This window comes from Schistocerca gregaria, chromosome 3 (assembly GCF_023897955.1).
Source record: "Schistocerca gregaria isolate iqSchGreg1 chromosome 3, iqSchGreg1.2, whole genome shotgun sequence".
In the NCBI taxonomy this organism is placed as follows: Eukaryota; Metazoa; Arthropoda; class Insecta; order Orthoptera; family Acrididae; genus Schistocerca; species Schistocerca gregaria.
This window is the reverse complement of record NC_064922.1, coordinates 463,044,566-463,062,457: the sequence shown is the minus strand read 5'-3', so window position 1 is coordinate 463,062,457 and position 17,892 is coordinate 463,044,566. Positions and strand designations below refer to the sequence as shown.

The 17,892-nt window shown below is 39.0% G+C and overlaps 1 protein-coding gene across 1 annotated transcript in view; it reads right to left on the bottom strand.

The window, feature by feature from the left end:
• Nucleotides 1-17,892, bottom strand: part of LOC126353897 (PAN2-PAN3 deadenylation complex catalytic subunit PAN2) — a 263,163-nt gene that overhangs the window by 60,875 nt on the left and 184,396 nt on the right. The window contains exon 15 of the mRNA XM_050003120.1: nt 13,547-13,686. Within this exon, the coding sequence (XP_049859077.1) occupies nt 13,547-13,686 (140 nt within the window). The remainder of the gene's footprint in view (nt 1-13,546; nt 13,687-17,892) is intronic.

The window sequence follows — 17,892 nt, the reverse complement described above, 5'->3', positions numbered from 1 at the left end:
AGTATGTATATGAGCTAAGGACAAATCCGATGTATGAGAAGTTCTTGCTGGAAATATGCATAACATTTTTTGTTTGGAGTTACCAGAGCCGAAAATTCATTGTACGTAGACTTGCAAGTAAAAATGTGTGTTGACAGTTTCATTGAAGAACAATGGCCCGATAATTCTGTTATGAGATACAGCACAACATACATCAATTTCTAAATCGTGTAACAGCCTTTGCAGTATGCCATGGGAATTCTCTGTAGCCCAGTGTCTTGTGAATTAACATAACCCGACAGATGAAACCAAGCTTCATCCATTGGAAAAAGGAATAAACGGATCAAGATTTCCCCCAGCAACGCCATTACAGTAATGTGTATTGTTTGCGCAAACAAAGTTGACACTCGGCATGGTAGCTGATGGGATCCACTGTAAATGGGAAATGCCTTTATGATCGCTCCCATCAGTCACCGCACCGAGTGTCAACTTTGTTTGAGCGTGTAATACTCTTACCCTTGTCCGCTTCTTTTCTTTGCTGAACAACACTCACACTGTAAGGTTTCATTTTTAAGCCATGAAGGATACATTGACATGACCTGCGAGATATTCCACATTGCTGTGATAATAGTCATGTTGACTTGTAGGGACTTCTTTCAATGTGTGCCATCACGTTTGCCACAACTTCAGGTGTACATACAGTCGGAGCCTTATTTCTCTTTGAATTAACAACACTGCCTGTCGAACGCCACTTTCTCACTAGATCCTGAATCACTGATTTTGCAGGAATATTACTTTCTGGACACTTTTCATGAAAAGTGTCATGAACAACCTTAACGGATTCACACTGCACATATTCTTCAACTATGAACACATGTTCTTCAATGACGTACAGCATGACAATGTAGTACACGGTTTATAATGATTACTTTCCATATGAACTACACACACACTACTGGTGTTGGAAGGTGGCGAAGAAACTGACAACCTAGTAATGCTACTCACACGTGTTCGCATTCCGGTTCGAGCCAGTTTTATGTGCGCCACTCCGTATATGAAATGGATTACAGAAATTAAGAAGGGTATAAGTGGACTACAAATGCCAGTAAATGACAAAAATAAATAAACACAAATAAAAAAAAAACTACAAGATACTCAAACCAGACTACAAATGAAGATCAATAAAAGTGTTGTAAAGATAGATGATGTCAAACAGGGGGGGAGGGGGGGGGGGGGAAATCCTGAAACAATGACAAACTCTCAGCAGGTCAAAGATCAAAAGTTGTCTTACATAATAATTAATTATAACCTTTTATAACCATTGCATTATTGAATTATTATTGAACAGAATTGAATTACTGAATAATAATATCTATTTGCATAAAGCTTTGTATAATTCAATAGAGAGGGACCAATGATGGACACACACTGAAGAGCCAATGAAACTGGTACACCTGCTTAATATCGTGTAGCACCCCGCAAGCAAGCAGAAGTACCACAACATGACATGGACTTGATTGACATCTGAAGTAGTGCTGGAGGGAACTGACACCACAAACCCTGTAGGGCTGTCTATAAATATATAAGAGTGCAAAGGGGGGTTGGAGATCTCTTCTGAACAGCATATTGCAATGCATCACAAAGACACTCGAATTGCCAAGTCCATCGGAATGCACAATGGAGATGAATGGATGCAGGTGATCCAACAGGGTGCTTACGTACATGTCACCTGTCAGAGTCGTATCCAACTGCACGTGCCCCACACCATTACAGAGCCTCCACCAGCTTGAGCAGTCCCTTGATGACATGCAGGGTCAGATGGATTCATGAGGTTGTCTCCATAGCCATACATGTTCACCCACTCAATACAATTTGAAATGAGACTTGTCCAACCAGGCTACATGTTTCCAGTCATCAACAGTCCAATGTCTGTGTTGACACACCTAGGTGGCGGGTAAAGCTTTGTGTCATCCAGTCATCAAGGATACACAAGTTGGCCTTTGGCTCCAAAAGCCCATATCACTGACATTTAGTTGAGAGGTTCACACGCTGACACTTTTTGATGGCCCAGCATTGAAATGTGCAGCAATCTGCACAAGGGCTGCACTTCTGTCATGTTGAACAATTCTCTTCAGTCATGATTGGTCCAATTCTTGCAGGATCTTTTTCCAGCCGCAGCGATGTCAGAGATTTGATATTTTACTGGATCCCTGACATTTACAGTTCACTTGTGAAAGGCTTGTATGGGAAAATATCCACTTGTATGGGAAAATATCCACTTGTATGGGAAAATATCCACTTTATTGCTTCCTCGGAGATGCTTTGGCCCACTGCTCATGTCCCAACTATAACACCATGTTCAAACTCACTTAAATCTTGGTAAATTGCCAATGTAGCAGCAGTAACCAATCTAACAATTGTGCCAGACACTTGTCTTACATACATGTTGCTTACCGTGGCGCCATATTCTGCCTGTTTATGTATATCTGTATATGAATATGACACACGTGTGTTTTGTTCATGTGCCTGTCTGCCGGCGCTTTCCCGCTTGGTAAGTCTTGGAATCTTTGTTTTTAATATATTTTTCCCATGTGGAAGTTTCTTTCTATTTTATGTATATGAATATGCATGCGTATACCAGTTTCTTTGGTACTTCAGTGTACGATAAAACAATAAAAATGTTAGACACTCTTAAGATCCAATTTTTATGATTTTGCAGCACTTTCATGATGATTTCATCTTCCTAGTGTACACAAGAAAAGACACTAAAATTTTTATTTATAATTTGAAACTGTGGACCAATTTGTTATTTGAATCCAAAAAGTCTAACATTGTGCACAGTGTGCTACCAATGCACCCCTCATAGATTGCCTCAATGCTTCAATTTCTCTCTCGGTTTCCTCCTTATATTCCCAGGTAAACTGAGCCTCACTATTTTGCACTGGATTAGCATCTCTGGTACAGAGTGCCTTACCATGTCTCAAGCTTATTTTCAAAATTATATTTTTGTCATGTATAGAATTTACACTACAATTAAGTTTTGAAGCTTTATAACAGAGGTGGTAATCTAGCATTAAAGCAGGAGAATGAAATACTGAGGTTTTGATTGTGAGGCTCACATTTATAGTGTAACTGGCAGTACTATAGACACAATAGACAGGAACTTTTGGGTTTGAATCCTGGTCCAGCACATAGTTTAATTTTGTCTCAAATATAGTAAACTGAGAGTGTATACTGCACACACAGCAAAATATCTAATCACAAAAGGCAATCCTCCTTTATTAAAAAGAAAATGTGTCACCTCTTACATAGTGGTAGGACTGGAACTAAAATATAAGATGACTAATTCAAATACATATTTCGATACCTGGGGAATATTCCAGTCCACATGCTGAAAAATAAGACAGCATTAGAATCATTCACAGATACATGAGCCAAATTATTTTTATGTGGGGCTGTTGAAGGTCCAAGTAGCAATTCTGTTCTATTTTAAAAAGAAAATACATATTTACTGAAACAGTAAAAGACAATGTGCTCTTGCATGTCTTTGCAAAGGTTGTGGTTATCAAGCTCTCTATAACCACATTTCAAATTGACATATTACAAGTGGCACCTTTGCCCAAGAAACTGACATTTTCCATCAAATCTACAAAACCAAGGCTTGGCCAAGAAAGAGTTATCTGTTATACACTAAACAGTTTGTAGTACTTGAAACAAAATAACTGTTGGTTAATCATGCAAAATATTTGGGCCAAGAGCAGCAATATGAATAACTTTCTAATAAAAGGATGAGAAACTAGTCACAAGAAAAGAATCTTTTTCTATTAGTGCTCTCAACCCTGATTAGCTCTTCTAAGGTTGTTGGCAGAATTCACATTCTCCCAATAGAAAGAAAACACAACAACAACAACAAAAATATAAGGGAGCATCACCTATTAGGCTTTTACAAATGACCACTAGGTGCTACTAAGTTATGAGATTATTATTGTTCCAATATTTGACATCTGCTACCATTAAGACAGCAGCAGTTCAGAAATATATCAAGTAGTCTGTCTACAGTGACAACTTAGAGCAGTGTTGTGAAAAAAGGAAATTTCAATTAAAGTCACCATTAGTTAATTTTCTAAGATTTTCATAAAGCTCTAACTCAACAACATTGCCTTGAATCTTCTTGTAAGACTTTTGATAATCAAGAACCTTCAGAAAAGATAGCTTAGTTTGGTTTGCAAAATTTTATGAAGTTCCACCAAAATTAACCGTTGACTGAAAAATTATCAATGCCATGCACTATACAATTAAATGGAATAGGCAAGTGATTTACTATGAGATCCTTAGGCACACTGTAAACTGCAGTGCATTTGGTTTTGCATGAAAACTTAGAAATCAAAATGATCAGTTCCTTATGGATTGCATACTATTTGGCCAAAGCTCAAACCACAAATCAGCCAGTTGGTATAAGGAAATGCTCAAAAATTTGACTGCACAATCCATATACAGCATTTTAACTGGAGACAAAAGTGTGATACATCCTTATAAACCAGAAACTAATGCCTGCCGAACTATCTGGGTATTCCAAGTAGAAATGAAATCGACAAAAGTGATTTGTTTGCAAACCACTTTTAAGAAAAATCATCACTTGTTTCTTTGACTACCTTGGACGTGTTGAAAACTTTCCTTTAGTGAATTGAAGAAAAATTAATGATGGACAGAACACAACATTTTTTATGACAAGTCACCAATGAAATCAGAAAAAGCAACCAAAACTGCAACTAATGTTTCATCTACCATGTATCATGTCAAACAGTTTATTATTTAACAGTGAAAAAACACCAAATTAATGTCTTCTTGTTCATTCACCAGAAGTATCAGTCAATGCCTTCTTTTTGTACATTATGTCAGATAAAAAATGTGTTCACAGGGATTTTCATCACTGACACCAGAGTGGAAAAATGTTTCCAGAAGTGTTTTGAATGTGTGCAAAAAGGGTATAAATTTAAAAGGCAAACATTTTGAGAAACAATAAAAAGGTTTGTAATACATTTTTTTTATTTTGTTGTTTTTGTTAAAATTTAGAGCTGGCAGCCCTCACATTGCATGCAAATTCCTCGACTCTGCTCCACCCTGTACTCAGAGACTTACCTGTCAGATAAACTCCTCCAAACATCTCAACAGAATGTGTCACAGCCGTTAGTAGTTTATTTCGAGATCCAACCTTTATCTGTATGTTACAAAGAACCGAGTCTTCTCTTCCTCCAACTTAACTTTCATGTAATTCTACTGTCCAAAACATGGCTAAAACCACACATATTATCTGCATCTGTTCATCTCTCATGATATACTTTTCTTAGATAAAACAAATATGACAGAAGTGTCAGGGCATATGTATGAGCTGATCTCAAACTCAAAGTTTTAAGCACATCAAACCCTACTGAAAGTAAGTGTACACAGACAAAAATGCTTAACTAATGACATCTGCAAGACACCAATAACCAGCTCCATGACCTCTTTTCAGTTGCAATTATATTCACTACAATGTCAATACAATTATGTCATCATAATGATAGACCTGAATATAGTCTTGTTGAGATACTCCAGCCACAATAAACCTAAAAAGATTGTTTACTTGCAACAACATGAACAGTCTTCCAGTAGAACCTACACACCAAACTGCACACATTCATACTTACACAGATGTGATCTCAATGAAAAAGATCAACAAGGTTATAGATACAGGTCAAACTTTGGCTCCAGGCCTCTAAACATATTATGTGATATTCATGGCCTACGCTCTGCAGCCACCAAAGCTGAAATCGCAATATATAACATGCTGAAACATTAAAATTATGAATTATTATGTTCTAACAGACTGCTCGGAAACCTCCTGGCACCAAGTAGTCAGACAGCAAACAATTGATGGTAAAATTCATGAGCTTTTAAATAACCTCACTGCCCCTTCTGACATATATGCCCCTATATGCACAATCTGATTAAGAAAACCCCCTCCTGTATGGCTGACAAGTGAATTACATCAAATGATGAACAACAGGGATGGTGCTTATAGATGATTCAAGGCAAATCTGAAACCCAAATATTACAAAGAATACAGAAAGCCCTGAAACAGGGTAAAGCAGGGGTTTGCAATGCCGAAATCAGGTTTCTTTGTATGCAAGAACACAATACCCTTAACCCTGTGGAAGAGTCTCTGTAGCTTGGGTGTTGGAAAGGCAAAATCAGAAACTGTGTGTCAGGTCTCAGCCAACAGCTGAATAAAATTTCTCTGCATCAATTTACTCCCCTATGGAAAGGAGCTGTAGCCCACAAGAATCTGTTAAATTCATAACCGACCATAACAATTTCCACCTAAAATACATAGCAATAAATACGATAAGAAAAGTAATAGTAAGAATTTCTTCTGAATCAACAGGCAATGACGGTATTAGCATAACCAAGATCAAAAATGTAGCCTATAACTTAATGCTTGCCTTAACAGACACAGTAAATTCTTCTCTCGTGAATGGAATACCTCCCACTTCATGGAAAAGAAGCATAGTTCGACCAATTCCTAGGATCGAAAATCTGCAATTGCCTTGTGGTTACTGACCAATTAGCACATTACCTGTAATTTCCAAAGCCTTGGAATACATTGATCTTGATTAAATTACTGAACTCTTGTGTGAATTCATCTTATTTGATAAACATCATTTCAGCTTTCGTAAACCCATAGCACAAACACTGCACTAATCAAGGTAACTGGTTACCTAAAATATACCATAGAAAACTGTAAGGTCACAATGTTGATTCTATTAGAGTTCAGCAAAGTTTTGATACTGTCTACTATGACATACTGCTCAGAAAAATTTAAAAGCAAAAGTTAATAACATTATGAAAAGGATAGTTGCTACCCACCATACAATGGAGATACTGAGTTGCAGATAGGCACAAGAAAAAGACTGTCACAAAATAAGCTTTTGGCCAACAAGGCCTTTGTCAAAAATATGGCACACACACACACACACACACACACACACACACACACACACACGAGCACAGTCTCTGGCAGCTGAAGCCAGACTATGAGTATGAGCAGGAGCAGGAGCAGCAGCAGTGCATGATGGGAGAGCCAACTGGGTGTGGGGAAGGAGGAGGCTGGGGCGGGGAGGGGGAGGGAGAGCAAGGTACGGTTGGTGGACGGTGATCATGCACAAATGAGGTGGGGAGCGTGTAGGGCAGCTAAGTTCAGTCAGGAGGGTAGACAGAGAGCAGAGGAGAGGAGACGGGGTAGCGGAGAAGGAAATAAGTAAAATGACTGGGTGTGTTGGTGGAATAGAGGACTGAGTAGTGATCGAATGGAAACAGGGAAGGGGCTAAATGGGTGAGGACAATGACTAACACACGCTGAGGCCAAGAGGGTTACAGGAACATAGGATATATTGCAGAGAGAGTTCACCAAGGTTCCCACCTGGTGGGAAGACTGTGGCAATGTGTGTGCGAGCTGGATGTTTCATTGTTTAACAGCAAAATTTCTCTGATAGTGTGCTGGAGTCATTTCAAAATCAAACAATGGAAAATCCATCATGAAATAATAATATTACAAAAATATCCTTTTCATCATATCATCGAAGCTGTTTCAAAGCTATGTGAAAAACAGACAGCAAAGTGTTGTCTGTGGGAATGAAAAATAATTTTGGAAACATATTCCTTCAGGACTACCACAAGGGTCACTGCAGGGTCCTCTTTTGTTTTCCTTGTAGTACAATGACATTTCATTGGTTTTGTCAGCCTGTAAATAACCAACGACCGACAGCTCTACCTAAGTTCCAGACCTGAAAATATAAATAATGTGATTTCCCAGGTGAATGATGATCTGTCTTCAGTGGTAACATGGGCGAAAAACCTGGGTTTAGACTAAATACAAAAAAATCTCAAGTAATCTTGGTATTCCAACAGAAATTAATAAATTCAGAAGTCTGCAAACAGTTGCCTCCCGTTCAACTTGATGGCATCCTAATACCATACCAGAAAGCAGTGAAGAATTTGTGCCTAACTTCGGATGAGCATTTTAAATTGGGGAGAGATTTCTGTCACAATGTACTGGAAGATCTCCGCTTATCTCTATGCCCTTAAAAAGTTCTGGAACATATTTGCATCGGATGCGAAATGAAAACTCAAGCAACTGCTCATTCTACTGAACCTCCACTGTTGTATGTAATTCAAAATGGTAGAAACAGTGAAAACACAGGATGGTTTCAGCTAATTATGAATGCACGTGTGCATTATGTCAACAAATTTTGTAGATATGACCATGTCCATGCTTCACACACCCAGCTATAATAGCTGCGGCCAGACAAGTTATAGGATTGCCAAACACTGTGTCTACTTTATCAGCTCATTAGTGCACAAGCACTCCAGTAACTTGCTTCAGAGATTAAACATTTTTCATACTGTCATAACAGAAGTACAAGGTTTCACTTATCTAGTATCCTAGCTGTGTCTATTCATAAAATAAAAACATTTGGCAACTCCTTCACTGTTACTGCTACCTGTTTCTGGAGAAAGTTGTTCTGCACTCTTTGCACAATGTGATGTTTAGTTACTTTTAAGAAAAAAATGAAGATCTTCCTTTTGTCATTCCCACACCACTACCCAAAATTAAAGTATATGGCCAACTTCTCCTCTGACAACCAGTGAAGTCAATGCTCCTATCTTCTGCCAGTTATGCTTATTTCTATTTTCGGTTCTGTAAGAGTCACACCAGCTCTTTTTCCCTTATATTTTTTAACTGCAAGTTATCACATTCACCTTTCCCCCTCTCTTCAATCATAATTGAAAACCTATCTTACTGTAGGCAATAATTAATGTTGTATTTAACATGCACAAATATAAACGGTGTGTATGTACTCCTGTAACCTCTATTTTTCTAAATTTAGTACAGCATACTTACTGTAATGCATGCAATGTAAAATACTCAGAACACCTGGTTATGTCTAAAAAAAAAATAGGGGGGAGCTGATGGTCCTAATCTTGCAAGGGTAAATAAATTAGTAAGTAAAATATTATCAGGCAATTTGAATTCAATGGACAGCATTTGTGTAATATGGAGGGTATTAATAAACAACCCATGAGATTTGTGACTTACTTATCCATAATTTTATTATCATGAACCCTGCTGACAAGTAAACAATGGCCCTTTGCAGAATTTGAATCAGCTGTGACAAGAAAAAAGTCACTGCTGTCTATAAATGGATCGATTTCTCTGAAAATACTAATCATTTGTAGAGATTACTTTGGGCAGTAGCCTTGCTGGACTTTAATAACAGAGTAACCATCTGAACAATATTTAAATGAACACTTTAATTATGCACAGTCCCACACAGCATACTAAAAGGCTAAAGAGTCACACACAAAAAAGAGTAATATCACACTGCCACATCAAAAGGCAAGGACCACACATCACGTACAATACATAACAACACAATACAACTATTAAAAAACACAGTTTCAATCTTTCACAGAAAGCTGTTTATTCTTAAAAAAAAAAAAAAAAAAGAGTATAAGAATTTCCAGACATCAGCTGATGTATGTCTAGTGTTCCAGGACTTTTCATTTCCTCAAGATCTCATCTGAAAGGAGGTCCACATTTTCTTTAGGTGTCATCTGAAAGGAGTTCTCGCATTTAAGGAACCCTGTACACATTGATAACTAAGTTTATCCACTACTAATAATCATTTACATATATAAGCGAAACAGAATAGACTGAAGAATAACAAATTATTATCAATACTTCATAAACAGCATATTCATTTAAAATTTCAAGCTGAAATTATGGGAAAAACCAACTGTATCTACGCATTCAATATTGAGAGGAATTTAGGGTTCCAAATACATCATATCCGTAATACTAATGCCTTAAAAATCACATGCAAATAACTTACAATGTTGTTCAGAGGGAAGGCAGTTTTCCACAGCAGTCATTGGGGGTAAGTACGGGCAAGTACAAAAGCCAGTTCAAGCACACACCAACCTTTTTTTTTTTGGCGATTACGATGATGATGATGAATGACAACAACATGCAACTTTGACTATAATCCTGTAAAAACTCATATTAAAAAAGATTGATATGTTTGGTTATGCATCTATTCACAGACCAACTACTGAGTGGGAGGAATTTAATCACCAGACACCAGAGAGGTGGTCTGCTGCCATTACATGTAAGCAGCTGACGACACCTCAAGTCGTGCAGATAGCTTTAGCATAGTGTAATCTGGATGGACCAAGAAAGATCCAATATCTGTTTGCATTGTTATTTGTGAAATAGTTATCTTTGGAATAGGAAAACTTTAGCTGCTATTCAGTGATGCTGTATTTGCCTCGCAGATATGTTCATCTATTAAGCCATACAAAAAAACACATGTTAAAATCAGTCTTTGACGTAATAAATCTTAAAATTTTTTGGAAATACAAATATCATTGTAATTTCCACATTTATGGTTTTCATGTTGACTCTGACTTTATGATGAGCCTCATAAAGCTACAGCACGAAAAAGTAACACAGAAACAACTTAATCTATGATTTAAGGAAGAAAAGCAAATGTAATTGCTTTGGATAAATCAAACTTTGGAGATACTGATCATTCTTAGAGAACTGTGGGATAGGTTATTTTACTGAAGCTGTATTATCACAGATATGAAATCTCAGAAGAAGCTGCATTAATAATTCATCATTGGTGAAGAAGAGATGTGAGGGAAGGAAAGAGGCAGATACATCTCCATCTAACAGCATTCTGTACTAATGAACTGTGACATTTCCTCAGTATGACGTTAGTAACTGTTCCGAAAGAACAGATACCAATGAAGATCATGCAGCTTGTCTGAGCCACCGAGTGCACAGAGGATAGTGTGACTGCAGGGACTTATCCCTGTGAGTATTTTCTTCACATTATAACAGTTAATATACTGATAAATTATTTTGTCTCTAATTGTAAAAGTAGTTCATACTGCAAATATGTACCAACAAAAGGAAAAATCTGTGAATGTCTGAAAGTAGTGCAAAAATAGTTTACATGTCTGTTGTGAAGTATAACAAATAATTTTAAGATATTTCTGCATACTAGACCTTAGTAGATCTTCTCAATTGAACTTCCACATGGAAAAATATATTAAAAACAAAGATTCCAAGACTTACCAAGCGGGAAAGCCGGTGGACAGGCACAATAAAATCACACACACACACACACACACACACACACACACACACACACACAAAATTTCGAGCTTTCGCAACCGGCGGCTGCTTCGTCAGGAAAGAGGGAAGGAAAAAGAAAGATGAAAGGATGTGGGTTTTAAGGCAGAGGGTAAGGAGTCATCCCAATCCCAATCCTTTCCCACATCCACACTGGCTGTTCATAGCATCCTCCTACAGGCCAACCGCAAATTAGAACAGCATGCCACCCTCCACCTCAAAAAAATATCCAATCTCCTGGTTTCCCACCTCCAGAAAGGCAACTCACTCACCCTCCACAACCTTTCCAACAAACCTCAACCGCATCTCATTGCAAACAGACCCAGTCTCTCCCATTTACCCAATCTCCCACTTCCAGGTCCACTCCCCCCCCCCCCCCCCCCCACCCCAAAAAAAAATATATTAAAAACAAAGATTCCAAGACTTACCAAGTGGGAAAGCGCCGGTGGACAGGCACAATAAAATAACACACAAACACAAAATTTCGAGCTTTCGCAACCGGCGGCTGCTTCGTCAGGAAAGAGGGAAGGAAAAGGAAAGATGAAAGGATATGGGTTTTAAGGGAGAGGGTAAGGAGTCATCCCAATCCTGGGAGCGGAAAGACTTACCTTAGAGGGAAAAAAAGGATAGGCATATACTCGTACGTACACACACACACACACACACACACACACACAAACACACACACACACACACACACACACACAAGCAGACATATTTAAAGGCTCCCGGGATTGGGATGACTCCTTACCCTCTCCCTTAAAACCAACATCCTTTCATCTTTCCTTTTCCTTCCCTCTTTCCTGACGAAGCAGCTGCCGGTTGCGAAAGCTCAAAATTTTGTGTGTGTGTGTTTGTGTGTTATTTTGTTGCGCCTGTCCATGGGATGACTCCTTACCCTCTCCCTTAAAACCAACATCCTTTCATCTTTCCTTTTCCTTCCCTCTTTCCTGACGAAGCAGCTGCCGGTTGCGAAAGCTCAAAATTTTGTGTGTGTGTGTTTGTGTGTTATTTTGTTGCGCCTGTCCACCAGCGCTTTCCCGCTTGGTAAGTCTTGGAAGGAAAGAGGGAAGGAAAGACGAAAGGATGTGGGTTTTAAGGGAGAGGATAAGGAGTCATTCCAATCCCGGGTGTGGAAAGATTTACCTTAGGGGGAAAAAGGACAGGTGTACACACACACACACACACACATCCATCTGCACATACACAGACGAAATGTCTGCTTGTGTGTGTGCGTGGGCGTGGGCGTGCGCGTACGAGAGAGAGTGTACACCTGTCCTTTTTTCCCCCTAAGATAAGTCTTTCCGCTCCCGGGATTGGAATGACTCCTTACCCTCTCCCTTAAAACCCACATCCTTTCATCTTTCCTTTTCCTTCCCTCTTTCCTGAATAAGCAACCGTTGGTTGCGAAAGCTTGAATTTCGTGTGTATGTTTGTGTGTCTATCAACCTGCCAGGGCTTTCGTTTGGTAAGTCACATCCTATATTTTTTGTGTGTAGTTACTGTCAATAAATTTAGGCATGCAGAGAGGACCTGTATGCTGTTGCACTTCTTTGTGTTAGCCACTAGAGTATGTGAATCATGACAATTGGCATGCAGTATGCCACATCTGGCACCATTGCCATCTGACTGCATGGTCCATCAATACCAACAGTTTGTCTCACAGACCATAATGCATATCTACTTTGCCTGACCACTGACACTTGTTAACCAGAGAGCCAACAGATTTTGCATCTGAATCTATAGCGATGTGAAAGCAGAATTCAAAAATATGCCTTTTACATGATGACTGTGATTTAATTAATGATATTCAAGAACGAAGAAAACATGTTGTACAGAATACATGACGTAAGCCAATTTCTCCCCAATGCCCAACCTCCTGTCCTATTGCATTAGCAAACCAGTAAACACACTGTTCATTATGCTGTCACAAACTATTAAGAGGGCACTATATACAATGTCAACATTCACCACCATCTCTCAGAGACATCTGGAATAATCTGAGAAACTTCTGTATTTGATTTTTATGGTGTTAACAGTAAACTAGTTCTTACCACCCTCCATCATCCCGTGTGTTGTTGAATTTTTTAATATCATACTTAAGTCAATTCTTTGTGAAAAAATATTGTCTTTATCATTGTTACAGATGGAGGAGGAGGAGGAGGGAGGAGGAGGAGGAAGGAGGAGGAGAAGAAGAAGAAGAAGAAGAAGAAGAAGAAGAAGAAGAAGAAGAAGCTGATGAAGAATAGCAATGATATTAGTAGAAGTAATAGCACCACTAAAGATACAGAGCAGTCACAACAATAAAAGCACAGTGAATGCACACACCTGAGTGGTAGGAGATGCAAAACCCTGTATGTCGATATCTCCATCTTTGCGTAACTTTGCTGTCAGATGTGCAGGTAACCATGGTCGGACTGCCGCAAGAGGTGTGGTTGTATCCTTTGTAGTCACGGGGGGTGATGACACTATAACAAAGATGATTTTTCTTCAGAAACTAGACAAAAAAAGTGAAGTTAGCATTGGTGCAGCAGAAAAAAATTTTAAATTAGAATTTCCCGATATAACTGTGATGTTGACAAATGTCTGACAAAACAAGCGTGAAACCGAATGGGCAGAAGCAGCCACACAACAGGTACTTATTTTATTTTCCTAGTGTAGGATCTCTCTTCAGCTCATTTCAGTCATTATGTTTAACGTGCATCAAAATAAGAAGCTGCCAGATAAGCTACGCCAATAGAATCACCTTCATGAGGCCCATTCCAAAAATTCCAGAACATTGGTAATTTCGTGCTAATGGTGTGTTGGAACGAAGTGCGGTTGTCATCCCTGCACACAACTGTGTTTAATGTGTAGCTGCCAGTAGATTCATTGTTGTATTTCTGTTAGTTATTATTCAGTGCTGTATTGAGTACAATGTTGTGTCACAGAGTTTGTGAACTCAGATGGCACAACTAGAGCAGCACTGTGTCTGAATTACATTTTGCGGGGAACTCAAGAAAATCTTTGCAGACACACACCAAATGACACAGAAAGCCTATGGTGATGAGTGCTTAAGCTGTACACAGTCTAAAAATGGCCAGACAGAAGTTAAAGATGACACTCTTCCAGGACGCCCTTCTACATCTACCAACAACACTTGTGTCAGGAACGCCAAGAAAACTGTGCGTGCCAATTGAAGACAGACTGATCATACAATGTAGGCTTTCATGGTCAGTATTGTCTTCACTTAAAACTTCTGGGCTGATAGGCCGTGGTCAATGTATAAAACACTTTCCTAAGGTTTCATCTCTGATTGCGGGAGATGTCTTCTGAAATGCAGCAGTGAACTGCGAAGAGAACTCAAGGAAGCACTGATTATATAGCACCACTGTCCATCACGTGGTGTCGGCTATGAGACTGTCTCTGGTAACGCCAACATTCTTGATTGAAAGTAATTGATCATCATGCTTGTGGTGCAACGCTGACATCCAAATTTTATCCAGTTTAACACCTTCATCTTTCCTGTTAACCATGTTACAGTGTTTATCAATCTCGATAGCCTCTCTATACATGTGTGCATAATAATGCGAGGTTTTAGATATGACGCTTGTCTTGCTGAATTTTATTTAATGATCACATTCCTGGTAAACACGTCCCGCTACAGCTGATTTATCTCTGTGACCCAGGCGGCAATTCCTCTAATGGCCAACAAGATGGGTGTTCATACTTCTCTTTGTGGTACAGATATAAAACTGTCCAAAATGTACCCACAGAGGATATTGTAGCAAATATTGAGGCAGGTATCCGTCAGCTTCCTCAGCAGTCTGCTGACATAATTAGGATGGAAAAGGCTAGGATTTTATGTACTCGTAAGTCACCTAACAGTAATTTGTTGCAGGCACGAAGGAAGGCACTGAGGGGTATAAATGGAGATAAAAACATTTGTTCTTAATGCAGATAAGGGTAATGCCACCATCATATTGAACAGTGAGGACTATCATGGAAAGATCAATGATATTTTGGTTCCCTCCAATTACAAAAAACTCCTGAAGGATCAGACAATGAAGATTTTAAGAATGACCAATCAACTGGTGAAAGCATCTTCATTTGCCTCAGACGATAAAAAGCTGCTTTGTAAAACAGAAACATACCCACCTAGACTTTATGGATTACCCAAAGTGCATAAGCCTGAGGCTCTGTTGAGGCCAATAGTCAGCACTATAGGCGGACCAACATACAAGTTAGCTAAACACCTTGCCTCATTGCTGCAACCTTATGTTGGTAGGACGGACAGTCATATTAAAGATTCAGCTCATTTCATTGACAAGTTAAAGGAAATGAGCATGGGCCCGGATGATATCCTCGTCAGTTTTGATATTATGTCGTTATTTACCATGATTCTGGTAAACGAATCTATCTTATGCAGAGCAGATATTTTTCCTACCGATATTGTGGCTTACCACAACCTACTCTCAATACAATAGTAACTTTTATGAACAGATTCATGGGGTAGCTATGGGCAGTCCTCTTAGTCCTGCTTGGTTAACTTGTTTATGGAGACTTTTGAACAACGGGTACTGCAGACTGCCAGTAAGAGACCAGCCAGATGGTATCGCTATGTCGATGACACGTTTGTAGTATGGACACACGGAGCACAGGAGTTGGATGCCTTCCTGACACATTTAAACAGCATTAATCCAAAAATCCAATTTACTATGGAGACAGAGAGTAATGGGCAATTGAATTTCCTGGATGTGTCTGTGATTAAATGACGGGACGGAACGTTGGACCATAGGGTGTATAGGAAGGCCACAAATAGTGATCATTATGAGCATAAAGATTCAAACCACCACCCTAGATAAAAAAAGAGGTGTAATGAAAACCTTGGTAGACAGGGCATACAAAATTTGTGAACTTGTTTATTTAAAAGATGAGATTGAATATCTATGGTCAACTTTCATGAAGAATGGCTATTCTAGCAAGGATATAGATCAAGCACTGCACTCTAGGCAGAGAATCAGGAGCAACAACAAACAACAGTCGCCCAAGAGCAAGGTTTTTGTTCCGTTCAATAGTAAGGTCACAGATTGCATTGGGAAAGTTTTAAGCAAGTATGGGGTGGAAACTATTTTCAGACCCACCAGGAAAATAAAAGAATATTTAAGATCGTCAAAAGATGCATGTCACCCTTTGGCTACACTGGGAGTATATAAAATTCCTTGTAGTTGTGGACAGGTTTATATCAGTATCACAAAGAGAAGTGTGAACACCCGTCTTGATGAACATAAGAAGAACTGCCACCTGGGTCACACGGATAAATCGGCCATAACGGAACATGCTTACCAGGAAGGTGATCATGAAATAAAATTCAGCGAGACAAGCGTCATACCTAAAACCTCTCATTATTATGCACGCATTTGTAGAGAGGCTATCGAGACATAAACACGGTAATAATTTTAACAAGAAAGACGAAGGTATTAAACTGGGTAAAATTTGGATATCAGCGTTGCACCCCAAGTGTGATGATAGATTACTTTCAATCGAGAATGTTGACATTACCAGAGACAGTACGTAGCCGACGCCATGTGATGGTCAGTGGCGCCCTCTGTACTGCCTATATAATCAGCGCTTCCTCGTGTTCTCTTTGCAGTTCGCTGCTGTACCTCAGAAGATGTCTCCTGCAGTCAGAGACGAAATGTCAGGGGAGAGTTTTATTATCAACCAGAGCCTATCAGCCTGTAACATTTCAGTCCAACCACGTCATGAAATCCTGACACAGCATCCTGGAATGCATAGTGTTGCCACCAAGTTCATCCCACAGCTCAGGAGTCAAGATCAGAAAGACCTTTGTCTCACAAACTGTGAAGAGCTTTTGGATCGTGCAAATGAGAATGAGATATTTGTTAAGAGAATGATGCGGAGACCAAGGTTCAATATTTACAATGGGTCAGGAAAGATTCACCAAAACCAAAAGAAGCTCGCCAGGTAGGTCAAATGCCTGAGAGAAAATATAAGAAGAAAACAGCCTGAAATGTGGTGAAACAATCATGGCTCTTGCATCACAATAACGCACTAGCACATTCATCCCTGTTGGCGCGTGACTCCTGCATAAAAGATGAAATCACTGCACTGCCTCATCCTCCCCACTCTCCAGACTTGGCCTCTACAGGCATTATTATTATTATTATTATTATTATTATTATTATTATTACTTCCAAAGTTGAAACCCCCGTTGAAAGAAAATTCACAGATGGTTCTTTGCGTGCTCCAGCAGGAGGTGCATCAAGACTACTTCTGGAAATGGAAACGACACTGGGAGCAGTGTATCAATTGTGGAGGAGAGTATTTTGAAGGAGACCATGTACAATAAGTAAAAGGCAAGCACAGAAAATTTTTGTGGTCAAAGTTACACAATTTTTTGAACAGACCTCATATAAAGCATTCAATTAATGTGCATTTGTTAGGACTTTATGTACAAGGCTGAATATCAAATTCACACTTACTAGTATAATTCAGTTTTCTTAGGGACATGTGTGTGAATTGTATTCATGTACGTTAATACTTTATATGTGTTTTGTGAACACACTAGTTGTGAACTGGATTTGCCTCAAGTGGAAATGTATTGGGCACAAGGGAGACTATGATAATGATGAAGGCATTTAAGCACCTTCAACTGTGATCCAAAAGTTGGT